Source organism: Cervus canadensis, chromosome X (genome assembly GCF_019320065.1).
Source record: "Cervus canadensis isolate Bull #8, Minnesota chromosome X, ASM1932006v1, whole genome shotgun sequence".
Taxonomy (NCBI): Eukaryota; Metazoa; Chordata; class Mammalia; order Artiodactyla; family Cervidae; genus Cervus; species Cervus canadensis.
The window spans coordinates 137,938,391-137,965,159 of NC_057419.1; the positions used below are offsets into that span (position 1 = coordinate 137,938,391).

Below are 26,769 nucleotides of genomic sequence, written 5' to 3' on the forward strand. Positions count from 1 at the left end.
AAGCCACACACCCCCAAAGCCAATCATTCCATGTGAAGATTTGTCCTAGCATTTACATCTCCTGAAAGTCCAAGTACAAAAATGGAAAGGGACAGGTTTGGGGACAAGGGAGGAATGAGCTACCACAGATGATATGGCGGGCTCGGTGAGCAGCAGTAGCCAAGAGGTGGTAGGCGGAATCACCAGGCCATGAGTCCAGGTGCCATTAGGGAAGCTTCCTGACTCTTTCAACACTGGAAAGCATCTTGCTCTAGACCATAGGTTCTTAGACCTATGGTCAAAGAGCACGTCTGGGCAAGAAAAAGGCCTTGGCCTCCCAAAGAAATGGGAATGCTGACTGTGCCACAGACGAGATACCAGGGAGGTGACTTCTGGTCTTAATTCACTAGCAAGTTAGTCAGTGTTAGAAAGTCAGTAGTTCCTGTCAGAAGGCACTGCTTGGTCACATGAGTATCAGCACAGATACACCTCACTGGGAAAACTCAGTTTGAGATGATCAGCTGTTACAAATGGGAGAAAAAAACGATGCTTCATCAAATGGAAAATGTCTAGCCCAATAATGACTTGGGAGGGTTTGGGATAATAAAATCTCTACTTTTATCTGACATTCAAAGGGTTGAGAGTATCACTAAAGATCATGAGCTGATGTACCTAAGGGGGCACCCCAACCTCACTGTCCAGGCCTGAGAACCAACTGGACCTCTGTGTTCTAGACTGGGTTAGGGAAGCAAAGAGAGATCTGCCTGAGGCAGGGGGATGGGGTAGGGAGGGACACCCCAAAAGTCTCTGGAATGGCATTCAGGATTGTGTTGGGTACATCTAAGTGCTTCTGTTGGCAAAGAGTGTATCTGATGTCTGATGCCAAGTTTAATTTGTCTCTATTACAGACCTAAGACAAACCACTCCACTCTGCCTTAATTTTTTTTTAAACTGGGATCACTGGGCTTGTTCCAGTTAGTTTACAGAGTATTATCAGAATGGGAAGATCTCACTTCTGTGAACTGCTTGAAAAACAACACAAATGCAGGATGTTCTCAGACTCTTTGCAATCCCATGGTATATAGCCTGCCAGGCTTCTCCACCCATGGGATTTTCCAGGAAAGAATACTGGAGTGGGTTGCCATTTCCTTCTCCAGGGGATCTTCCTGACCCTGGGATTGAACCCGGATCTCCCACATTTCGGGCAGACTCTTTACTGTCTGAGCCAGCAGGGAATCCCCTTAAATGATCTGAGTGAATTGACTCTTCTGTAAAACAGCCTTATTATGTGATTTTTTTGTATGAGTTCATGCTCATTTGGGCTTCCTTGGTGGCTCAGACAGTAAAGAATCCGTCTGCAACATGGGAGACCTGGGTTCAATCCCTGAGTTGGGAAGATCCCCTAGAGGCATGCCTAGAGGCATGGCAACCCACTCCAGTATTCTTGCTTGGAGAATCCCCATGGACAGAGGAGCCTGCCAGGCTACAGTCCATGGGGTTGCAAACATGGGGTCAGTCAGACAGGACTGAGTGATTAAGCACACCCACATGTTCATTCAAAAACTGCACAGCCATGTGTCTGGCTTGGTCAGGACTTGGTCAATAGATGTGGATCACAGACTTACACAAACAAAGTAATGTACTGACTAGCCCAAGTTTTTAGTTCAAACCAGTGGTTAATCTTTGACAGGAAAGGAAGCATTTCTTCCTCCAGAGGATCCCGCGTCTTCTGCATTGGCAGGAAGATTCTTTTAGTGCTGAGCCACCAGCAAAGCCTTTGGTTTAAGGTACTGGGAATAATAACAGTGTCCTCTCTGAGTCTGGCCCTTTCCATGTGTGTGTGTGTATATCTGTATGTGTATGTATGTATGAGCGTGTAGTGGAGCTCTGTGGGCTGGCCTATTTCTGACAGTGCTTAAAAGAGATACAGTAGATTGAAAAAGCCCTAGAAATGACATGGGGACTGTATCAAGGGCTCCATTGAGGCCTGAGCAGAAGGAGCAGGCAAGTCCACCATCTGTAGACACCCAGTTCATGTGACAGAGCTCAAGGTGGCGCCCTCTACCAAACCACAGGAGACAAACATCTTCTCTAAGCAGAAAAAATCACCCAGCCAGGCTGTCACCCTGGCCACAGTCTTGTACACCAGGAGCATCTCCCAGCTTCCTACTGGGCAAGAGAGCACTAGGGAAGCAAGGGGGTATGTTAGCACAGACAGCCAAATTGGGATCAAATTCTGGCTTTGCTACTTTTAAGCTCAGTGACCTTGAGGAAATGACCCCTCTAAGTTTTCCACTAGGCATAAATGGAAATAATGATCTCTACCCCTCAGGGTTAACCCTATCTATCTATTTGTCTACAGCTAGATACATCTCTATATTCTTGTTGCTTAGTCACTAAGCTGTGTCTAACTCTTTTGTGATTCCATGGACTGTATGTAGCCCGCCAGGCTCCTCTGTCCATGGGACTTCCCAGGCAAGAATACTGGAGTGGGTTGCCATTTTATTCTCCAGGGGATCTTCGTGGATCAGGGATTGAACCTGTTATCTCCTGCATTGCAGGCAGACTCTACCACTGAGCCACCAGGGAAGCCCCATCTCTATATAAATATTGATACTAATCTGTATCTCTCTATAAATGTATTTATATTTCAACATGTTATATAAATATATATTTATATATCATAAACAATATAATGATCAGTATGTGTGCTCAGTGGTGTTCGACTCTTTGTGATCCCATGGGCTGTAGCCCACCAGGCTCCTGTGTCCATGGAATTCTCCAGGCAAGAATACTGGAGTGGGTTGTCATTTCCTCCTCCAGGGGATCTACCTGACCCAGGGATCGAACTGCATCTCCTGTATCTATTGCATTGCAGGCAGATTATTTACCTGCTGAGCCATTGGGGAAGCCACTATAATGATAAATTTTATATATATGTGTATATATATATACACACACACACATATACACACATATACATACATGGAGAGAGAAAGGGGGATGGAGAAAGAGAGAGTACCCTCTGTCGAGTTCCTGGTTCAGAAAATGGAAGCTCTCATCTGTCCCCTCCCTTAAGACATTCTGTCAATCTGGTCCCCCACCCCAAACCTAACACAGTAACAGGGTGAGTCAGAAAGGGGGAGTTGAGGTGACTTTGGAGCCTCAAGTAAAGGTTAAACAAAAGATTTATGAAATTAATGGGCAAATGGACACTATGTAAACCTCTGTTTTGGGAACTGGGGATTGTCACACCTCTTTCATAAGCAGTCCAACTCCACCAAAGTCTCCCCAGCCCAGGGCCCCCCCAAGAGATGGAGGGCTATGGCAACTTGGCAAAGTCTCTCTGGGTAACCTGGGATAAGGAGGCCAGGGTGCCCAGGAATTCATTGAGATCCCTCCACAATTATTTTCCAATCTGTTTTCAGTTTGTCTTCAAGCACAGACAATAGGAAATAGATTTTTGCAACAGTTTTTTTGACAGGAACCCAGAAGCTTAGAAACAGAGAACATCTAAATTTGTAAAACTCCAAATACTGGGTTTTGAACTTAAGAAAGTAAAAGCCTCCACTTTTCAAATGTTCCATCAAGCTGTAGTTCTTAAGCTCGACCAGGAGGTGACAGCATTCAAGAGCGAGCCCCGCAACCGCAGAGAAACCCCACCTTAAGGAGAGAAGAGTAATAAGCAGCTGAAAGAAGCACTGGGGTCAGGCTGGCTCTTTACTGAGTGCTTTACTGTGAGGTGACAACATGGTGAGCTGGGGGTCAGCCCTATTTTCCATAAAGGGAGCCTGAGACTGAAAGAGTTGACTCTCTTTTCCTACTGTCACACACCAAGCCAGCAGGAGGCAGGCCACATACAGGAGCCAGGTCTGTCTGTTCCCACTCACCTCGCCTCCCTGAATCTCTGAGGAAGAAATGGGTTGGGAGGGTGGCCAAGCTCATCTCACCATGTCCTCTGCACATCCCTCACACCATTCCCCATGCCTGCTCTGGCTCTCCTCTGTACCCTAAACTCGTAAGTTCCTCAAAGCCCACTCCTGCCAGAGGTGGCGGCATTCCGCTTCCCTGGCCGCATCGCTCCCTCACTCTGCGGCACTAACCAGGTATCTAGGCCCTTGATACTCAAAGTGTGGCACCAGCAGCACCTGCTCTACCTAGTAAGAAATGCAGGCTCTCAGGCCCCACCCCAGATCTGCTGAACCTGCATGTTAATCTCAAGGTGATTCGTGTGCACATGAAAGTTTGAGAAGAGCCGGGCTGCTCCTTTTGTGTGCCAAGGGCCTTTAATATCTCTGGTCACAGCTGGTGAGGAAGATGGCGGGGTTTCCAGACGTGTCCACTGAGGCAGGAATGTCGGGCTGCTCATCAGGATCCACGTTAGGTTAGTTGCTTTAAGACTGAGCCTCCATTATCAGAAAAGGGATACCTCTGTCTTCATGTTCTCTAATTCCCACCCAGTCAAGCCTCTGAACAAAAAGCTAGCAAGCCCAGCTGTGTGGTCCTGGGAAGTCAGAGGATGGCTCCTGGCCCGAATGCCCAAGCTCCAGTAAGAAGGGGATTGGCAAGGCCAGGGAAGTGAAGCCCTGCCGCCCTGGGTCCCAGAGGAAAAAAGAGGTGCTGAAGCAATGCTGTGACCTTGGGGTTGTCCAGTATGAACATAGCCATGGAACCATCATATTGAGAGGCAAAGAGACGGAGACACTGGTCTCTGTAAGGCACAGGTAGGTGTTACTCTCCAGGCTAGAGGCCATAGCATCTCCAGGCTAGGCCAGGGCCTCCTAACTGGAATTGCCTGGTCTTCCACGCAGACCTTGTTGTGCCCGCCCTCCCCTAGCCCACAGTGACTTACTTGTGATTACTCTTTTCTTACCTAAGAATCCTATGAAATAATAGGCGTTATTTGGTTTTCCTCCTAATGCCCCTAAAGACTGTGGCATCTTAAAACACTCCTGGAGGGAAAGAGAACGCAAGATTCTCAGCTCACTTGTGGACTGCTGCTCACGGATCTCCATGCTCACGATGGTGGTGGGATGGGTGGGCCACAGGTGGCTTGGGGAAAGGTGTGACTTACTTTGAAGGCGTCAACATAGACGGGGTTGATTTGGTTTATGCCTAGGCGGAGGGGCACAATAAGCAGCAAGGGTTTCCAGGCTGTGCAGCAGGCCGAGGGGCCCTTACTCTGGGTGGAAGCAGTCAGAGACTCCAGGGGCCTCTCAGCAGGTATGTCAGCACTCAAGGACAGGGTGCGGCACATTTTTTCTAGAAACAAAAGACAGGGCTAGATAAAAAAGAGGTACCCAGCCCTAAGAGATGCACCATGGGCAAGACTAAGGGAGACCTGACATGACAGCCCCCACCTGGAAGGCCCATCCTGCTGCCACCCGGGCCCTGCTGCCCTTGCTACAGGAAGCCCAGGGTACTGGTCCAGCCCTTACTTCTCTTCCTTCTGGCAACTGAACACTCCTTGTGTCTCCTCAGATATGATGGGCTCATTGGGAGAATCTCATTTGTCAACTAGGCTACAAGGGCCTTGGAAACAGGGACTGTATCTGTTGGTATCTCAAGCCCCATGTTGGGGAGTACAGTGGAGGGGGGAGGCCAGAGAAGACCCATGGGTGGTTTAACTGATTATCTGCACTTGGGGTGTCCTGCAGGAAAAGAATCTGGTACTTCACTGAGGGGCACCAAAGATCCTCTCATTTTTTCCCGTTTCAGAAAGCTGAAAGGGAAGAGAAAAAAGGGCACAGGGAATGATTAACCAGAGCCCTGTGCTCCCCTGTCTTGCTAGATGGGCAGGCCAGAGAGAGCGTGTGTGTGTTTATTCTTTCTCTTTCTCTCTCTCTCTCTCTCTCTTTCTTTCTTTCCCCCTTTCTTCCCCCTACATGTTCTGAATGGTAAAGAAGAACCTCTATACCCAACCACCCGAGAAGGTAAACCGGCCAAGGACTCACTGATATCTTCGATGACCACGGTGTTATCCATTGAAACATAAACAGCCAAGGAATTCCATTCATCAAATAAAGCAAGTTTTCTGCAAAGCAACATACAGTGAAGTCACAATTGGGGAAGATGGACATCTCGGCAGAAAACAGTACCACCTATGCATGTCCAGTGTTCCAGAAGTTACCGAATGCTGAACCACACAGAAGTTGTTCTCTCTGTGGGATTCAGGTCAGGTCTGGCTCCTTTGCCCAAGCTCTGAAATATTCCATGTCCAAGGACTTTGAAAATGCCAGAGTCACTGTTTCTGAACCTCAGAAAAAAGGCCTTGCTTTATAAAATGGAACAGGCTGCCTCGCAAAATGATGTTACTACTACTGGGCAAAAGAGGACCAGTACACCTGCTCCCAAGAGATTTTGTTTTCTTTTCTTAAATGTGAGACATTCTGCCTTACTGCTTGGGAAAAAAAAGAAAACTGCTACTTAAAAAAATATATGTATATATATATGGGCTTCCCTATTGGCTCAGCAGGTAAAGAATCTGCCTGCAATGCAGGAGATGCAGGAGACCCAGTTTCAATCCCTGGGTTGAGAAGACCCCCTGGAGGAGGGCATGGCAACCCGCTCCAGTATTCTTGCCTGGAAATCCCCATGGAGAGAGGAGCCTGGTGGGCTATAGTCCATGGGGTTGCAAAGAGTCAGACACAACTGAAGTGACTTAGAACGACCACACACACACATACACGTGTGTGTGTGTGTGTATGTACATATATGTGTGTGTATATATATGTATGTGTGTGTATATATATATATTTAGAAGCATATATAATATGAAGAATAAGTCCCAGGGAAATCCAGAGAGAGAGAGAAACAGATAGAGGAGATGATCTCTTCAGTCCCTCCCCAAGTGCGGTAAGAATGTTGTCCCAGCAGACTTGCTGGGCCTTGTTGGTCAAGAACTGAAGACATAGAGCCACAGAGCATGCTGAATTGCGTGACTTCAGAGGCTTCCCTGGTGGCTCAGCTGGTAAAGAATCCACCTGCAATGCAGGAGACCCCAGTTTGATTGCTGGGTTGGGAAGATCCCCTGGAGGAGTGCGTGGCAACCCACTCCAGTCTTCTGGCCTGGAGAATTCCATGGACTGTATAGTTCATGGGGTTGCAAAGAGCTGGCCACAACTGAGCGACTTTCACTTTCAGAGGAGATTAGAAAGAAAACCCGTTTAAAAGAGAGATTATCTGAGTAAAATATGTTGTCTATTTCTCCCTTATTTTCTTCTCTTGCCAGTTTGAAGAAGACATTTTTAACCTGGCTACTATGGGATTCTGGGGTAAAGTCCAGTCTCAACAACCAACAAAATGAAACAAAAACACATTCTCTCCCAAACTAAAGTAGCTCTCAATAAGAGGTTAGTTACCATTATATTTTCATTTCATTCATTGTATCTTTCCCCAAAATAATAATAACATAATCATTATCATCACATACTGCTGTTCCTGATAATAATATTCATGATGAGTAAGAATCCACCTAAATTCTTTTTTAAATGTATGTTTCCATTTACTTGTTGTTGGGAAGTTCAAATTTTAGAAGAAAGAAGCAAATTCTGAGGGATGTCATTTATAAACCAACCATATCAAACTAGGTTTTGGGATCAGCACAGCCATTCTAATTTTTTATACTTTCTACCCTGGCTTCTTGCAGTGGTTCCTGAAATACCACCAGATCCTCACTTACCTGATCAACAATGCCCCAAAAGGCACTACAGACTAAAGTAAGAAAGTGGTCTCAAAGAGGCTGCACTGTTAGCAAAGGGTGATTCCAAGATACCAGGTTTCACTTGGGTCCCCAAGAAATCCAGACTGCTCCCCTCACAAGCACATTTCCAAAACATTCTAGTTCACTGAAGGTTGGCTAATAACTGAAACAGTGCTCCATTTGTATTTTGCATGAAGCAGGTCCTGTCATCATGCTCCAGAGAGCCCAAGAATTAAAGTAGCTACCAAAGAAGGCTAGATGGTTTCGATTTTCTAATGCCTAAATCAGCATCAAACTCTGGCTGCCATTTTCATTCACTCATTTATCGGGTATTTATTGAGCACTTACAGGTACAAGGCAGTTTCATGTGCTAATGTTATAGGAGTGAACAGGGAAAACACAATTTCTGCCCTCATGGAGTTTCCATTTGGTGATAGGCTGTCAGGAAGGAGAGTGACAATGGTGAGGTGGTCTGTGGGTGTAAGTGCCAATGCCACTCACCCCATTCATTTCCAAAGCATTGGTCCTCTTGCTGTGGGAGGTGAATTCTGGGACTTAATAGGACAATGGCAAAACGACCATGCTGGGGTACCCTGAGTTTACTAAAAGATGACAAATTGATTCCAAGACTCCCTTGGGGTTTGTGTCTTCCAATAGATAGTGAGTTCCTTGAAGCAAGAACTATACCTAGTTTATTTTTGTATACCCAATACTTAGCATAGTAGAGGTACCCAATAAATGTTGAATGAATCAATGAAGATTTTTAAAAATACCACACAAGGTGGGAGTCTGTGCCTTTTCTAGGCTGGTTCAGGCTTCCCCCTCCTCCTTAGTACAGACCCTTTGGCTTCAAAGTGACCCTTAGGCTGACGGTTGAGTGTCTGAGCACCAATCTATCAAGGGGATATGGAATGAGTCCTGAGGGGCCGCTATCTGGACTGGTACTCATGACTACAACTCTGACAAACAAAGACAGTTGTCCACACTCATTACACACTTCAAAGAAGTATTTGAGCAAAATGGTACAGATGTTTGGTGGCTCAGTGGGATGGCAAGAACTGCTTGGTTGATGGGATACTGAGTTGGTGGAGGCAAGCCTAAGAGACAGTAGAATAAGGCTCACGCCCAACCTTTTTACTTACTTCAACACCTGTGCAACTGTATTTGGTCCAAACCATTCGCCAATTGATTTCCCTTCTCCTACGCCCATCTGTGCTGTTTTCATGTGGAAAAAATAAACATGTTAGCGAAACATCTTCCAACAAACCACAAACTCCTAATTTTTTGCATAAATAATTAAGTAGATAGATGACTTAATGGAGCCACATATAAAGCAGGGGACAAGAAAAGCAAGTACAGGGATTTTCTTGGTGCCCCAGGGGCTGAGACTCTGAGCTCCCAATGCAGGTGACCTGGGTTCAATTCCTAGTCAGGGAACTGATGCAACTAAGTTCACATGCCACAACTAAAAGATTCCACGTGCTGAAACGAAACATCCCACATGATATAAAATATTTTAAATTAAAAAAAAAGAAAAGCAAGTACAGGCAAAGTAAGCTGAATTTCACAGTGTTTCTTTCCTCTTAATTGGACTATGCAACAGAGAGACAGTCTTTAAACTACTCATGTGACCTTACCCATTTGATGGATAGAGTAGCAACAGTCTTTTCTATCTAAGAAGCACTGTAGGATTTGTTGGTATTCTTTGGGTTGTTCTTTCTGTTTCTCCCATTTCCAGTCTTTTTAGGGAAAAAAAAAAGAGTTAAAATCATGTTTATAACCATTTGTTATCTCTGCAGCCTTACTCTGACTATGAGGTTAGAAGGAAAACAAAGGCATTACATCTAGAAAGTGGGAATGATCAGGTCAGAATATTCCCAAGTATCTTTAATATTGATGACCAAGACATCTGGAAACAGATTTCTTTCAGAGACTCAGTGAGTGTAAAGTAAAAACATGACAAGAAGTTGACCAAGAAATTGACTTTGCCCATGAGCTGGAGTTGGATAAATATTACTTGAAAACAGTGACACAAGGCCTTTCTGGTCAGCTACTCAGTGACCAGGATGTCATCTCAAAACCCAGCAGTATATCCATGTCTCACTCAGACACTGTAGTGTCTCACGTCCACACAAACACCAATGGCTTTAGTTTGTATATTTCAGCAGCACTGTCAAGAGTCTCACGGGGCGGGGGGGGGGGGGGGAGGGGAGGGGAAGTGCTATCCTGACACACCAGTATTTCCAGGGGAATAAACACAATTTGCAACTAAGAAGGCTTTTTAAAGAAATGCACACTGCCATTTTTTACATAGCCTTTTTAAAAGGCCACACTGAGCTTTGGAAAAACAAATACCTTTGCTATCAGGTGTTGAAGCAAACACCTTATGACCAAAACTAAAATAATTACACCTGTAGAGATCTGATCTGTGCCTCAGGCACAGCCCCTCAGTTCCACAGAGGCTGCTTATGACTTGCTGAGGACAACTCTGAAAAAACTCTCCTTGTCACCTCTGTGGACAGGACACACTGTTCCCATTCCCTCAGCTCTAGGAATTCTGTCTAATGGGACAGATTTCTGAGACTTAGTTGGCTTCCAAGACAGAAATTTCTCTCCTGAGGTTTTAGAAAGTGTTTGAATTCACAAGTGAAATCTACTGGAAGGCAAAGGCCATTATCTCCAGTCTTTAGTTCTCTTTGCTTTTGTATTTCTGAAACCAAATGTTTAAACTTTATATCTAGCAGTCTTCAGAGGGTAAACAGCATCCAACTGTTTTTCACCAGCTACTGAACTGTCTGACTCTGGGGGAAATCCTGATTAGCTGGCTGAAGGAAATGGCAACCGACTCCAGTATTCTTGCCTGGAGAATCCCAGGGGTGGGGGAGCCTGGTGGGCTGCCGTCTATGGGGTTGCACAGAGTCGGACACGACTGAAGCGACTTAGCAGCAGCATGTACCACTAAATATTTACTGATGACAATGATAAGTCAACTAATACCCCACCTCAACTGCAAAATAACCAAAAAGGAAATGCTCCAAAATACTTTATAAAATCACATCTTCTCACTTGAATATCTTAGCTATGAGATCTATTTCCACATTCTTCCTGCTACTTGCTTTTACACAAAAACAGTTGAGACTGCTGATTGTGGGGAAAACTCCCCAGTTTGCTCTCCACAAAACTCATTTCCAGAAGAATCATCTTGAAGTGTTTCATAAATGAGAAAGTAAAAACAGTAAGAATGGATCTGTTCCAAAAAAAAAAAAAAAAGAATGGATCTGTTCCAAGAAGTATGTGTACAGTAGAGAAATTACTGAACAAGAAGACAGAAGACCTGCATTCTATTCCCAAATCAATGACTCTTGCTGTTCAGCCTGGGGCAAGTCACCTTATTTCCTGAGCCTCAATTTCCTCATCTATTAAACAGAAATTTCACCCTTGATAGTATACTTCCCAGGTTGGATGCATGAGACAAGTGCTCAGGGCTGGTGCACTGGGAAGACCCAGAGGGATGGGATGGGGAGGGAGGAGGGAGGGGGGATTGGGATGGGGAACACATGTAAATTCATGGCTGATTCATGTCAATGTATGGCAAAAACCACTACAATAGCCTCTAGTAGCCTCTAATAGCCTCACACTAATTAGCCTCCAACTAATAAAAATAAATGAAAAAAAAAACACAGAAATTATGATACTACCCAGGGGATGCAGGCATGGGACATTCTAAACCCTGAAAAAAGGCATGAAGCCCTAAAGCCTCCCCAGACTCTTCTCTAGTCTTCTCTGGTAGCCGCAGGAGGATGTGTGAGGTTGTACAGTCAGGGAAAGGGAGTCGGTTGTTGTACCTCTGAATTTCAAGGAGTAACAGCTGAAGATTTCAGCAGCCCAATCTCATCCAAGGTGGCCTTTCATTCCTTCATCCCCAAGGCAAACCAGACTTTCACCAACTTCCTGAACTGGCATCTAACCAAGGTCAGCCCATGGGGAAGCATGCACATGACTTAAGAAAGCAAGACTCAAGTGTTCCAACAATGATTACTGGAAGGTTCTAATTTTAAGATAGTGTGTACTTTTTATTATTTAAAAAATTTTGCAAGCTTTATTTAAGTATGACTGACAAAAATTGAATATATTTAGCTTAAACAGCATGATTTTTAAAAGGCTATATGATGTGATAATTTAATAAACCTATACATTGTGAAGTGATTATCATAATCTACTTAATTAACACATCACTTCACATAGTTACTTTTTCTTTTTTTTAAACATTATTTTTATTTTTTTAATTAATTTATTGGAATATAGTTGCTTTACAATGTTGTCTTGGGAAGTTCTTAATAAAGCAGCCTCCTGAGAAAGCTAATTTAAGGATTCCTTCATTATCAAGTGGACCTCATCAGTGAACCCAAACCAAAATAGCACTGGCTCCCTCATTAGGAACTTCCTTTAGGTCACTGACATCTTTCGCCAGGCAAATATTTTAAATGAGGTCAAAAAACAAGCTCACCACCACAACCTTCTTCCTGCTCCTTTTGTTATCTGACCTGTTTAAGAACTCACGTGAACAATAGTGAAGATGGAAACTCTATGATACACTTGACTCAATATTCAGTTCTATCCCAGGAAAATAACTCTCTGGCTTAGTGAGTCACAAGGAAATGCCAGCTGTTTCCTCCTCATGAGAGGGTTTGTTGACTTGTCAGCCCCACCACTTGGGCTTACAGAGAGCACTTCAGGACCTGCAGCTCTGTTCCCATTAGCACCAAGGTTAAACCATCAGCAGTAAATGCGACTGCAGAGGTCTCCGAGACAGAACAAATTTAACTTACCCCTTCCCAAGTGTCTGCAGATAAGGGCTTGAGCCAGCATCATCTGTCCACAGCGTAGCATACATCCCCAGCCAGCATCTGACGAAGGGCCTGTTCCCCCTGTTGGCAAAAGGGATGAGAATGAACGTGAGTTCATTAAATTGCCCTTTCCTGAAACATCAGCATATTGGAGAATCATACAATATAGATAGGCACACATACTCAGAATAGAGAGGCAAGAGATAAAGCCAGATATCAAACAAGATTTGTTACAGGATGGAACTTGCAAAGATAATGCTGAGTTAACCAAAACGGGTTCCATGACCTAAGGCAAAACAAACAAATGAACAAGACCTGCCCTGTATGTTTTCTGCTTAGAGACATCCAGGTATGCATTCAATTTTGGTAGATGACTGACTACCATGTATGACTACCAACACTTAATCCATGCCATGTCATCATCTGCCTGACCAAATCTGGCTTTTCACAGCTCACTTCCAGAGGAGGGCTATCTTATCTGAGTTAAGGAATAAATGCTACCAAAGTTGATCATCAGTATGGTCAAGGAAATCTGGAAGGCTCTTGACCATTCTAAATATACATTATGAAGCTCTGAATGGTAAGGAGAATGTAAAATAGAGGAAAGAGTCCTAGGTTAGGCATCAGAAGACCAGTCTCTAGTTACCTACTCTAAGTCTCATCTGTAAACTGGAGATAATAGCATATACCTTGCCTACTATCAGTGGATACTATAAGAATTAAATGAGAGAGTATCTATAAAAGTATTCTACCACTCATTCAAGATGATGTAAATATTTGGTATGATGAGTATGGTCATAATGTTGTTGTTTAGTCACTAAGTGGACTCTTTGCAATTCCATGGACTGGGGCCCACCAGGCTTCTCTGTCCATGGGATTATCCTGGCAAAAATATTGGAATGAGCAGCCATTTCCTCCTCCAGGGGATCCTCCTGACCCAGGAATTGAACCCGTGTCTCCTGCGTTGGCAGGTGGATTCTTTACCACTGAGCCACCAGGGAAGCCCTAATATAAAATACTATTAATAAATTAGAAATATACTATATTTTTAAAAGGCACAAAACCAGTTAATAAGATAATAGGTTCCATTTGAAGAACACTTGATGTAGCAAAAATCCTATATACGTGGCCGGGGCGGGGGGCGGTGCTCAATATTCTTTTTCAAAGTACTTTGAAGTGAGACAACTGGGATGGCAGAGGAGACATTATGCTTTCATTGCCTCTCCCAACACAGAAGTGGAAAAGTATGCTATAAGCATGGTCTCACAAGACTAACCATAAACAACATCATCAACCATGTAAGACAAGTGGGCCAAGATGGTTGCTCCTTTCCTTTTGTTGTGGGGACTGAAGGAGAGTTGCTACAGCAAGATGAGGAGAGTTGAGCCAACTTGTCAGCTGGAAGTGGAGTCTGTTGGCTCTTGCTAATGGTGGGATTATAGGCCAGATTAGTATGGAAATATGCAATGAAGCCCACATAAAGAAGGGATCATCTCTTTCAAAACACTGTCAGAGTTGAATTGCAAATGTTTTCAAATCTTGCAAAGATCTCTTCATCCAGAAAAAGTTAACAGTTTAGAATTACTGAGTAGTAAAGATTGTTCTTTTGTGTATTTCGCTCAGGTACTGTGTGAACTTCATTTTTCACACTTATCAGAAAGATAGATTTCACTCCAGTTATTAGGTCCAGTCCCCAAACAAAATAAGTCAGACAGGTTTCCTCTAGGAGAATAGCTTCCACCAAGTGAGTTTGGTGATCCTTTTCTATAGGACCACAAGATCAGAAAGAAGTAACCTGTTTGCAAACATTTTACAAATTTTCTCTGGAGGGATCCTATTCACTTAGCTCATTAAACTATCCTTTTTTCTAGACAGCAGCTGGTACTCTTAACTGCCTAGAATTAGCTCCAAGGATATCCACTATAATTCATTTCTCAGTGGCAAAGTGTTTTCATATCATAGGAAAGGAAAAAAAAAAAGCAAGAGAATTATTTTCTTTCCTTCAAGGTACAGTCATCTTTAATAATCAAATAACTCCATAAAGTAGTGGATTGTATCAAATTAAAAGTTTGAATGTTTTGTTACTCTTAGACTTAAAACAATATCTCTAGTGCCCAAACATTTGGAGGTGGGCTCAAAAGTAAACCGGCATTACACATTAACACCATGGAACCATACATGCTGAGGCACATCAGCAATGAAACTTCTGTATGAAGCATAAGACTTAATCAACTACTCCCCCAAACTAAATTCTTCGCCATAGTGAGTTGTTAATTCTGAGGTTTCCGTGATATCACTTATAACCTCAGGAAAGCTATCTACAAGGAAGAAAGCACAGTATAACAAATGATATACATACCAATTGGTGAAAATTTCCTCCTGTATGTAAACCATAGACGAGCACTTATATCAGATAACAGCTTAGATTTTTCTGTAATTAAATGTGAAATTAAAATTAAATCACCGTATCCCATCTAAAGATATCTGTCTTTGATTTCTGAGCCAGGGGCAAACTCAATTTCAAATAACCAGTCATTTCCATTGTTACGAGGCTAAGGGAAATTCATAGGAAACCCAATCTCATTTTAGCCAAATAATTTCAGTATTTCCTCCCACCTATATTTTGACCAGAGCTACTGGCTACAATGATGCTGAGTGGCTCCTATCTCCTCACTGAGCTCCATAGCCCCAGCAGGTACTTAACACTGAGATCATGTGGCCAAAAGACAAGGACTAAGAAAAGCAAGGATCCTGGGTAACCTATTGACAAGGCAGTCAGCCCCTGCCTGATGGTTGGCTGGATCTCTCACTAGCATCCATGGTCTGTTACATAAAACGAGGGATAGGTTGTTGGCATGTGTGTATGCACATAAACTAAAAAGATGTCCCTGCTAAGCAAATTAAGTGTGTAAGAAATTTATCAATACTACCTAGTGCACTGGCATTTGTAATCTAAATGGAGATATAACATTACAAATGCTTTCGTTATTTTTTTCAAAGCATGCTTTCCTGTATATATTTTACAGCGTAAATTTACTTCAGTGGCCACAAATATGGCTTCCACATGTCCATCTGTACTTAGATGTGCTTCTGTCTTTCTTAGTCTTCTCTCTCACCCTTCTCAACAACACATCTATATTTGTAATTCTGTACAGAATTTATAGTCATTGCACTTTAAAAGAAGAAAAGGAAATTCAGTTTTAACCATTACTCTCTATTTTCTCTTCTGCCTTTCCTTTGAACAAATCAGAAAGCTGAGCTGTCTGGATTTTTCTTCCCCTTCATGTCGCCAGTGCCTAGCACAGTATGGGAAGCAGACGTAAAATGGTCAAGAGTAAGACTTCTGGAGTCATGCTCTGCCTGGGTTTGAGCCCTGATTCTGCTGCTTATCAACTGTGTGGCCTTGTTACTTAACTTCTCTGAGCTTCAGTTTCCTCATCTATATAATGGGGAGAAAAGGACATGAGAGGAATGAGAAGTATGTAGTCATCAAGGACTAGATACTGGTTAGTAATACCTGGAGCCGGTCCATGTTTTTTGAAACCCGAGGCTTATAGAATTGGGGGGTTCTCCTTTAAGGAAAAAAAAATATGACTTTTTCAAATTGTACAAATACCTATGATCATGTGAACACACTGCTAGGGCCTCAGAAGGGTCCTTGCATGCAAGAAAGGGGCCGGAGGCTTAAACTCCTCTGGCTGTAAAGTAAATCTGCCTAGCAGTAGCATTAACCCCTTATCAACCCAAGAAGGAAAACAGGGTAGGACTTTGACCTCAGGCACCCACCTCATTTGGGTTCTCACAGACAAATGCAACCAAACCTTACCCGTTTTAAGAAGATGCTGTTTTCCCAAGATCCATACCAGCTCATCTGTATCTGGAAACTCTTCTAGGTAGTCAGCAAAAATAGTAATCTGGTTTTCATACTTGGATAAAACTGAAAAGGAAAGAAACGTAAGCAAAATGTAATACAGGGGACTTGCTTCTATGATTTATTAATTATTACCTTTCTCCTGAAGGTAAAAATTAGATTTTTTTTAGATTCACCACTGGAATCTAATGGAAGCAAATCCTCCTGCTTGAGAAATGAAGACACTTATGGGGCCTCAAAATCTTTTAAGAGAGGGATTTCCTTTTGACCACCTGTTTAGACCTTCCTTTTATCATGGTCCCATTTGGCACCATCTCTGAGTGATGTTTTGGTCACAATTACATCAAACCTTTTTTTCCAATGGGGCTTTCTTTGTAAACAGCCACTTTCTAGCTTGTCCTAGTGTGAGTGTAGTACAAGGTGACACAATAGTACCTGCATACCTGACCCCTTTCCATGTCTAATCAGACCCCAGGGACTAATGTGAGGTTTCTAGCAGCCAGTGGCTTAGAAGGGGGCTATGACAAGCCTGAAACACTATATATACAGCTCTGAAAATGTAATATTTTAGCTGGAAGTCCAGATGTTTTATCAGTAAGTTAGTGTTTTATTCACTTACAACTTCTGCAAAGAAGAATCTTGAAGCAGCTATAAATAGAACTTGTTCTTGGGATTCGCAAATGACCATGGTTATCTCTTAACAGAAAGGAACTGAACAAAATACAATTAAATCTCATAAGTTCATAGGCCACACTCTCAGAACTTATGTCCAGGTAATGTGGGATGAGTTAAAATTCACTTCTGTACCGCCTGCGGGGAAAGGATCTGCTAAAAGACTCAAGATTGACTTGTGAAGGGAAGGATCTTATCACAAAAGTTTCAAGTACTGACTCGGCCAAAAAGTTAATTCGGATTTTTCCATATGATGTTGCAGGAAAACCTGAACAAACCTTTTGGCCAAGCCAGTAATTTTCTGAGAGAAAGAATATCATAGGTGGTAAATAAGTTTCCAAGCCAGCCCAGAAAAATCTATCTTAACCTATAAGCAGAAAAATGAAATTGTTAGTATATTTCATAGTTTATAGTGCTATTTCAATGACAAATCATATTTCAAGTTCAAAGCTGAGACAACCGAGCACACATCTTATCATCTCGGCAATTGGAGGCTCCTAGATCCTACAGAGATGGGAGCTCAGAGCCAGTAGGGGCCATTTTGTGCAGCTACTAGTAGCTGCAAGGGCTCTCCCAGATCAGCCCCTAAGAGCGCCAAGGGAATAGTTCCCTATAAAAAAATATCATTGTGGGATGTGTTTAGCTCACTTGAAAGGACAAATTGCTTTCTTCTGGCTTTGTTTTCTAAGGCAGGAGCATGCTGTTTTCATAGAAATAAATGGTCTTTCATAGAAATAAATAGATGAGTCTTATCTGATCATGAAAACAGACTACTCAGTTGGAAGCTGACATTATACTTTGTATAATTTGTATACATTGAAGTCATAATTTGTTTGAAGTTATAATTTTAGAAACACAGCTACCCGGGGATACTGCTCTTCTTGAAATATGTGACAGAAGTCCAGTCTCTCAGGGATTTAGGTAGCCTTTCTCCTCAAGATGTTTTCATCATTAGGGTCACAGCCATGGCGCTATTTCCAATGTACAGAAGTTAGAAATGAGACAGCCATTTCATTCCCCAGTGAAAACTTATCACTGCCAAATCTGCCAGGGAGCTTGTGTCACAGTCTTAGCCTTTCTGCCCCTGGCCGCAGCCCCTGGCCCATGCTCAGGAAATAGCAGGCTAAAAATGATCATCCAGGTCAGGCCATCCCCAGGAGGTGGTGGACAGAGGTGGCGTAAATCACACTGTGTACCTTCCCACCCTATTCTCCACCCCTCACAGGCAAGAGAAATCAGGTTAAAACAAACATCCAGTGCAGCCTAGAAAAGGGGCGCAGAGGGGAGGGGTGAGTCAGAAAAAGAAGCAATTTGAGAGAAATGTTGGAAAGGGGCAACCTCTCTGGCATTCCCCTGGTAGGGATGAGGAAGGTGGTATTGGATGAATGTACAGCATGCATGCATATAAGCCTTGGGTCTTTTTTTAGTACTGGCTGAAAAAAAAATTCTCTATTGCCAACCCTGTCTCAGTGAGTCATTGCCCAGTTATCTGGTCAAATTAGTACAGCTCCTTACAGCCTGTGAGAACTGCACTGCTTCATTTGAGATGGCTCTGACCAAAATGATAGCCAACGAATTTTCCTCTTGCTCTTACACCCCTCACCCCCAGGCCAGGAAAAAGGGCAATTACAGTTTCTATTCTTCCAGAGTCTCCTCTTAGGAAATAGACTCCAAGAATGCAGTGTGTCAGCCCATAACCAGCCTGAGTTGAAAGCTACAGGGATGAAACAAAAGAAAGCCAGACTAGATGAGATTAACAGAAGTACAGAGCGATAACATGAGGAGAGTGTATAAAAGGGAGTCTGGGGAGGAAAGCGGACTTGATCTTCCACAAGAACTCAGAAAGATGAAGAAGCCAACCGGGTTGTGGTTGAGGTGCAGAAGTGAAATGGCATTTCCAAACAAATCAGTTCTCACTAACACCAATCCTTCTGAAAGAAATTTTCATAAACTACGTTTGTCTTACCTTAAAATTAACAAACAAGGCATCAGACTTATATGAGCTCCTTGCCCTTTCAACCTGTTTAAAGACATAGGAACTATACAGGCAGAGCTACAAACATTGCAGCTTGGTGGACCAAGAATCAGCTTCAATAAGGTCTGATGGGCAACAGGCTTCACTCTGTTCCATTCTACTTTAATAATCATTAAAAAGAATGAAGTCTCTGCTGGGTTAGGTTAGTAGTCAAATAATAACTGAGAAAGAGATTTCCATAAGCTCCTGGGACCAAAAAGTCTCCCAGTCTTGGCCAAGACGCTCTGTGTACATGCTAGGGCATGCCTTCAACACTCAGCCAGGCAGTTGATTAACTCTGCCTTAGTCTTCCCTTTCTGCTTATACAGAGCTCCAGGTCAGCCAGAGTGAGAGCTGAGGGACTTCTCAGGTCTTTCCTGAGCAAGTACATAGCCTTGAGACTGCACACATCCCTGAGTAGGCATGTGGTCCTCTAGGTTCCCAAGAATATGCCTGAACTTTTCAAACAAATTTGTTGTTTTCCCAACAAATATATTATTCTTCAGCTTTACCTTTCAAACTTTTTTGTTATCTACTCCTCAAATAGCTGTGAAGTTAATCAGTTGCCTCTAGTAGTTTTCCAGAAAAGCCCCCTCAACCCAGAGAGGGGGAGGCTATCTGCACCTCCAAGTCAGGACAAATAAAGTTTTACATGTGGGGTTTTCTGGGGAATCGCCAGACAGATCAAATAATGACAGTTCTCTAGAAATGAGGATTTACAGGAGTTTCAAACCTGTTCTGCATCCTCCAGGGGTTACCAGGTTGCTGGCTTTCCCTATGGTTGCAAGCTGTGAATTCTCAAGGCCACTGCAAAGCTGGAGAGCAAAAGATGGGCATAGCACAAGTGAAAATGCCACAAAGCTGACTATTATAAGGCAGTCATTTTTCATGAATAAATGAATATTCCACAGATTGGTGCAAACCTTTGGTTAATTTCCAGAGTGCTGCAAAAGTTGGTTCTGATCATTTTTACCAATTCTTTTCATTTCTATTACGGGTAGAATTTTCAGAAGTCTTCACTCTGCTATTTTTGCTGATGACTTACTTGAATAATTTGCTTTCCAGTGACTGACTACATTTGTAAGGGTTATTTTGTAAAATGGCAAGTAAATGAAAAAAATCACTTTAAATAACAGACTTTCTAATAGCACTTAACAAAGCTTGTACATCAAGTCTCCTAGATTCTGTGGGGGTTTCTTTCCCCACAAACAATAAAAAGACTCTAAAGGGAAGTCAAAAGGTCACAGAGTCTCAGGGCCAGAAAAAGCCTGAGAGACCACAGAGTATCTTGCTTGTGAAAAAAAAAAGTGAAAGTGTTAGTCATTCAGTCATGTCCAACTCTTTGTGACTCCATGGACTATAGCCCGCCAGGCTCCTCTGTCCATGAGATTCTCCAGCAAGAATACTAGAATGGGTTGCTACTTCCTCCTCCAGGGGATCTTCCCAATCCAGGGATCGAACCTGGGTCTCTTGCACTGCAGGCAGGTTGTTTACCATCTGAGCCACCAGGGAAGCCCATACCATTTATAGTTATTGTAAAATATTGACTATGTTCCCTGTTCTGTACTATATGTACTTGCAGCTTATTACAAAGTACTTTGTGCCTCTTAACCCATTACCCTTATCTTCCCCTTCCCACATTTCTCTCCCCACTAGTAACCACTCACTTTTTCTCTGTCAGTCTGTTTCCTTTTTGGTATATTTACTAGTTTAATATACACACATTCAACATATTGTCAGGTCACACCTTCAAAATCATGAGAAAATGGTCACAGGAGACAGGTATGGTAAGGGCTGAATATACATTGATATATTCATTCCATCAACTTTTACACAGTACCTACTATGTGCTAAGGGGGCTTCCCAGGTGGTGCTACTGGTAAAGAAACTACCTGCCAATGCATGAGACCTAAGAGATGTGGGTTCGATCCCTGGGTTGGGAAGATTCCCTGGAGGAGGGCATGGCAACCCACTCCAGTATTCTAGCCTGGAGAATCCCATGGACAGAGGAGCCTGGTGGGCATAGGGTCGCAAAGAGTCAGACACGACTGAAGCAACTTAGCAGGCATATACGCACTATATGCTAAGCACAATGGAAAAGACATCACTGAGATGTAGCCTCCATCGTCCAAAGCATTTAATCTAGTAGAGAGGATAGGTCTGAAAACAAACAGTAAGTACTATAAGAAAGGAAAGTGAGAGAAAAGAGATCAAGATGGTGGAGTAAGAAGAAGTGTAGCCTACTCCCGCTACAAATGCATCAAAAATACATCTACACATGGAACAATTCTCACTGAAACTAACTGGAAACTGGCAGAAGCACTCCTGTTGTAAGAACAATCCACACATAATCCAGTAGGAAGGGAAGAAAAGTAATTAAGTCAAGACCTGTGCCCTTGGGAGGGGAATCAGAAGAAAAGGGAGGTTGCAAAGGTGGAGAGCGATCAGGTCAAGCCACAGATTGGGTGTCCCAGACCTGGGGTCCTATGTAGAGGAGACAAGCCCCCTTGGCTGGCCGGAGGACTGGACTCCACTCATGAGGAGGGCATGCACTGGCTGTCTTTGAGGCAGGGCAGAAAAAGATCTGCTCTGAGCCCGCTGGGTTTCCAACAACCAGCTAGCCATGTACCCCAGCCCAAAGTACCGAGCAACACTCCCATCCTGTCCATTTCACGTCATGGCACAGCAATTGGATCTGGGAAGCCATAACCAGGGAAAGGACTTGACCATGGGACACAGAGGTGACCAAGTCCCAGGGTAATGCCTGAGTGGGGCAGCAATAGCCATTGTTGACACCTACTCAAACAGCAACCCCCAGAAGTCACCCAGATCTCAGATGGCAGCCACCCCACCACAGCTCGTCCCCCACCCTGATACAAACAGAGTGATCACAAAGCCCCCGCCTGCCGTATGGAGCAGTTCCACAACAGGGCAGGAACAGCTAAGGCTGGGGACAGTGAACAGCTGTGAGAGACAATGGAGAACTGCCCCTGAGGCAAGGCAGAGAGAGGTCTGCCCTAGCAGCTCTGGGTTTCCTGTGACCATTTTGCCATGCCCGCCAGCCTGAGACCAGTGAATACTCTGGTCCTGCTCAACCCATGCCATAGTGCTGAACTGGATCTGGGGTGCCCACGACAGAGGAAAAGATTCAACCATAGGACACAGAGGTCTGAGTAGAACTTTCTTAGCTCTTACTGAAGCAGTGCCTCAGAACCCCCCAGGTGTCTGACAGCGGCCACTGTACCACACTGACCTCCTAATAGACGTGGAGAGTTCACACAGGCTCCGTCTTTCCTGTAGACAGGTTCCATAACAGGGCAGGGGTGGTGAAGGCTGTGAGGGACAAAGGGGATCTGCACCAGAAGCTATGCCTGAGTGAAGCCGTGGACAGGCAGTCAGCATATGGGGCCCCACTTGCTTTAGCATTCCCCTTCTCTGGGGCAAAGGTCCTAGTGTGAGGAGAAGAGAAAAACAGAGTCAGCTCAGGCCCCACCCCTGAGAGGGTGGTGACAGCCACTGAGCAGAAAGGAAGTCCCATCTCACACTCACCACCAGCTCTAGCGGCTCTGTCTCCAGTCACACCCATTACCTAGGTGATAGTGGCCAGTGCACTGAGGAAAGATGTGACTTGTGTGCACATCAAATCCAGCTCTCCCACCAAAGGCATTGAGCACACACAGTCTGTATAGAGATGGCTCCACCGAGAATGACTTGTGTTCACATCAAATCTAGCTCTCACACCAAACACAGTGGGCACACACAGTAGAGAGATGGTTCCACCGAAAAATATACTTTCAAGACTGCAGTAGACAACTGTTTCACCTAAACTCATAGAGGCAAGAAAGTCAAGCAGAATGAAAAGGCAGAGTAACTACTCTCAATTGAAAGAGCAGGAGAAAATCCCTGAAAAATAATGAAAGAGAAAGAAAACAGATTTAAAAAAAGAAATAAAAAAATTTACAAGATAAAGAATTCAAAATATTGGTAATAAAAATGTTAACTGAATTAGGGAAAACAGTTGATGTAATCAGAGAACATTTCAGCAAGGAACTAGAAAATATAAAGAAGACCCAGTCAGAAATGAATAATTCAATAGCTTGAAATAAAAGACACACTAGAAGGAATGAACAGCAGACAAAGTAATACAGAGGAACACGTAAGTGATCTAGAAGTCAGAAAAATGGAAAACAACCAATCAGAACAGCAGTAAGAAAAGCAAATTAAAAAAAAATAATAAAGCAATTGAAGATATTCCTGGGATAACATTAAGCATCCAAACATTCGCATTATATGGGTTCCAGAAGGAGAAGAGAGAGAAAGGAAGATAAAAAATGTATTTGAAGAAATTATGCCTGAAAACTCCCAAACCTAAAGAAGGAAAAAGATATACGGGTATAGGAATCACACAGGATCCCAAATAAGATAAATTCAAATAGACCCACACATAGCGTTGGTGGTATAGTGGTCAGCATAGCTGCCTTCCAAATAGACCCACACCAACATTTATCATATTAAAATGGCAAAAGTGAATGATAAAGACAGGATTCTAAAGGCAGCAGGAGAAAAACAAGAGTCATTTGCAAGGCAACCTCCATAAGGCTATCAGCTGATTTCTCTGCAGAAACCTTGCAGGCCAGAAAGGAGTGAAATGATATATTTAAAGTGCTAAAAGGTAAAAACTTGCAACCTACGACAATCTACCCAGAAAATTATCATTTAGAAGGAGAAATAAAGAACTTCTCAGATAAACAAAAATTAAAAGAGTTTCTCAGTACTAAACGTACAATAAAAGAAAAGCTGAAGGGTCTTTTCTAAATGGAAAAGTAGTAAGAATCTATAGTAAAGGGAAAATCCCACTAGGAAAGGCAAATATGTAGTAAGGACTGGGGTCAAACACTTAAATAAGCCAGTATGTAAATTAAAAGACAAAAAAACTGTATAAGCAATTATATCTACAATAAACAGTAAAGGGATAATACTGACAATATAGACTATGATATGACATCAAGAACACAAAATGATTAAAAAATGGTAAAAACTAATTTTAAATGATTTAAAAATGAGCAGACCTGAACAGACTTTTTTCCAAAGAAGACATACAGATGGCTAACAGCTATATGACAAGATACTCAACATCACTAATTATCAGAGAAATGCAAATCAAAGTAACAAGGAGATATGATCTCACACCTGTCAGAATGGCTATTATCAAAAAGCCTACAAATAATGAATGTTGGAAACAATGTGAAGAAAAGAGAACCTGTGTACACTGCTGGTGGGAAGGTAAATTTGTGCAGCCACTATGGAGAACAGTATGGAGGTTCCTCAATAAATTAAAAACAGAACTACCACATGATCCAGCAATGCTACTCCTGATAACATACTTAGAAAAAACGAAAACACTAAAAAAGATACATACACCCCAAAATTCATAGCAGCACTATGTACAATAGCCAAGATATGGAAGCAACCCAAGAGTCCATCAACAGCTGAATAAAGAAGATGTGGTATATATAGATACAATGGAATACTACTTGGTCATAAAAAGGATGAAATACTGCCATTTGCAGCAACATGGATAGACCTAGAAAATACTATGTTTAGTGAAATAAGCGAGATAAATACAAATGCAGTATGATATCACTTATATGTGCAATATAAAAAATAATAATGCAAATATATATGTAAAACAGAAACAGACTTACAGATAAAGAAAACAAATTAATGGTTACCAAAGGGGAGAGAGGAGAGGAGAAGGGCAAATTAGGGGTATGGGATTAAGAGATAAAAACTACTATGTATAAGATAGAGAAGCAACAAGTATATATTGCATATAGCAGAGGAAATTATAGCTATCATCTTGTAGTAGCTTTTAATAGAGTATAAGCTGTAAAAATATTGAATCACAGTGCTGTATACCTGAAACTAATATTGTAAATCGACTACATTTCAATTTTAAAAAGGAAAGTGATGTGGAAGGCGACAAATGATTAATTTGGGGATGAAAGGACCTTCAACAACCTGAAAAGGTAGCATTAAAGCTGAGCCTCAGGACTTCCCTGGCAGTCCAGTGCTTAAGACTCTGTGCTTCCCAGCCAGTGGGAATTGGCTGTATGATAGAGCTCAAGCCCAGTGCTCTATGACAACCTAGAGGGGTGGGATGGAGTGGGAGGTAGGAGGGAAGTTCAAGAGGGAGGGGACACATGTGTACTGATTCATGTTGATGTATGGCAGAAATCAATACAATATTGTAAAGTAATTATCCTCCAACTAAAAATTAATACATTTAAAAACTAAAAATATTAAAAAAGACTCAATGCTCCCACTGCAGGGGGCACAGGTTCGGTGCCTAGTCAGGGAACTGACATCCTACATGCCAAGCAGTGTGGCCAAAAATTTAATAAAAAAAAAAAAAAGTGGAACCTTAGTGAAAAAAAGATTAAAAAAAAGTGGGATAGGGGAAGGGAAGAAACTCCTGGTTGGGGGAACACCAAAAGGATTTGGCAAGCATGTGGGATGGGTCTAGGAAAAGTGAGACAGAGAGTAAAAAATAACTTGCATTTTTCAAGTATAATGAAATGGTAGCAGAAAACACATAGTGGTGGGGGGTAGGGGGATAATAATCTTGATCCAACCAGAACATGTTGGATTCATGGATTTGCTTGACAAAGGAATGAGAGGTTATAAAAAATGCAGAGGAAAATCAACCTGCACAGGGGTCACGTAGAGGTGCCTGGTAGATAGCAGGTTGATTAACAGAGCTGAGGAAGGCAGGAGGAATCCAGAAGAATAAAACTCAGCCTAAAATGTACCTTCATCCCCTTCCTCCTGGGTCCATGTAGTATCCTGGTCTTCTCAGCCTCTGCTTGTCTGTGCATAGGCCCTGCCCCCATTTTCATTTCTCTTCCTCCCAGTGCCCTGCTTTTCTGACAACCAAGAATTTTGAAAATAAAGAACTAGATAGCAATTCTTAGCATTTCACAGGGGATTTTCATGTTCAAAACTGCAAGTTTCCTTGAATTTATTCAGCGAATCACACCTTAGTGATGCTGGATTGTCAAAGAATGCCAAAGACTTGAATAATTTCTCTACAGACCAGTGTAAACTCTGACACCCTAAGAAAAGAATCTTGTCATTTTTAGACTTAGGCTAGAAAATCTTAGCCAAAGAGTTATTCAGCTAAAGTTTATGACTTTTTAAGATTCTACTGAACTGACTAGTATTGGTGTTGGTGCAAGACAGGAATCTGCACCTGACAGATTTCAGGATGAGTCGGCAGAGATAACCAGTCCAGTTGTCAAGGGAACCATTGCTAAGTGATAAGACCCTTTGGTTTTCAGCTAGAAAAAGCAACTGGACCATAGAAATTTGGCCCCTCAAAATACAACATTTCTTAAAGATTTCAGTCAGTTCATCTTATTGTCAACAATGGTAGAATCAAATGCAATTTAAAAAATGGAATCTTTCTGGTTTTCTTTAAAGTGACAAGTTTGAAAAGCTTATCATCTTGTAAAGTATATTTTGTTTGTTTTTTACACTTAGGGACAATTATTGCCTGCTGTTTGCTACCTGAAACACCTTTAGATACACCCATGAGGAAATGGAATTCCATGTACAAATGGGTCAGGAATGCACTTACCACAGAGACTACTGAATCTCTAGATGGCTGCCTCTTTCTGCTTTT

The 26,769-nt window shown here is 42.6% G+C and overlaps 1 protein-coding gene across 5 annotated transcripts in view; it reads right to left on the minus strand.

Moving 5' to 3' along the window:
- ATG4A (autophagy related 4A cysteine peptidase) overlaps nucleotides 1–26,769 on the minus strand; it is a 75,646-nt gene that overhangs the window by 15,234 nt on the left and 33,643 nt on the right. For 4 of the 5 annotated variants that reach the window (XM_043457819.1, XM_043457822.1, XM_043457820.1 and 1 more), the window contains exons 2-9: nucleotides 16,355–16,465; nucleotides 14,888–14,959; nucleotides 12,511–12,609; nucleotides 9,319–9,420; nucleotides 8,824–8,896; nucleotides 5,934–6,013; nucleotides 5,054–5,241; nucleotides 4,853–4,931 (exon numbers count right to left, since the gene is read on the minus strand). In XM_043457819.1, the coding sequence (XP_043313754.1) occupies nucleotides 4,853–4,931; nucleotides 5,054–5,241; nucleotides 5,934–6,013; nucleotides 8,824–8,896; nucleotides 9,319–9,420; nucleotides 12,511–12,609; nucleotides 14,888–14,959; nucleotides 16,355–16,465 (804 nt within the window). Of the gene's footprint in view, nucleotides 1–4,852; nucleotides 4,932–5,053; nucleotides 5,242–5,933; nucleotides 6,014–8,823; nucleotides 8,897–9,318; nucleotides 9,421–12,510; nucleotides 12,610–14,887; nucleotides 14,960–16,354; nucleotides 16,466–22,338; nucleotides 22,535–26,769 lie in introns of all 5 variants that reach the window. The other variant, XM_043457818.1, reaches the window with a different exon arrangement.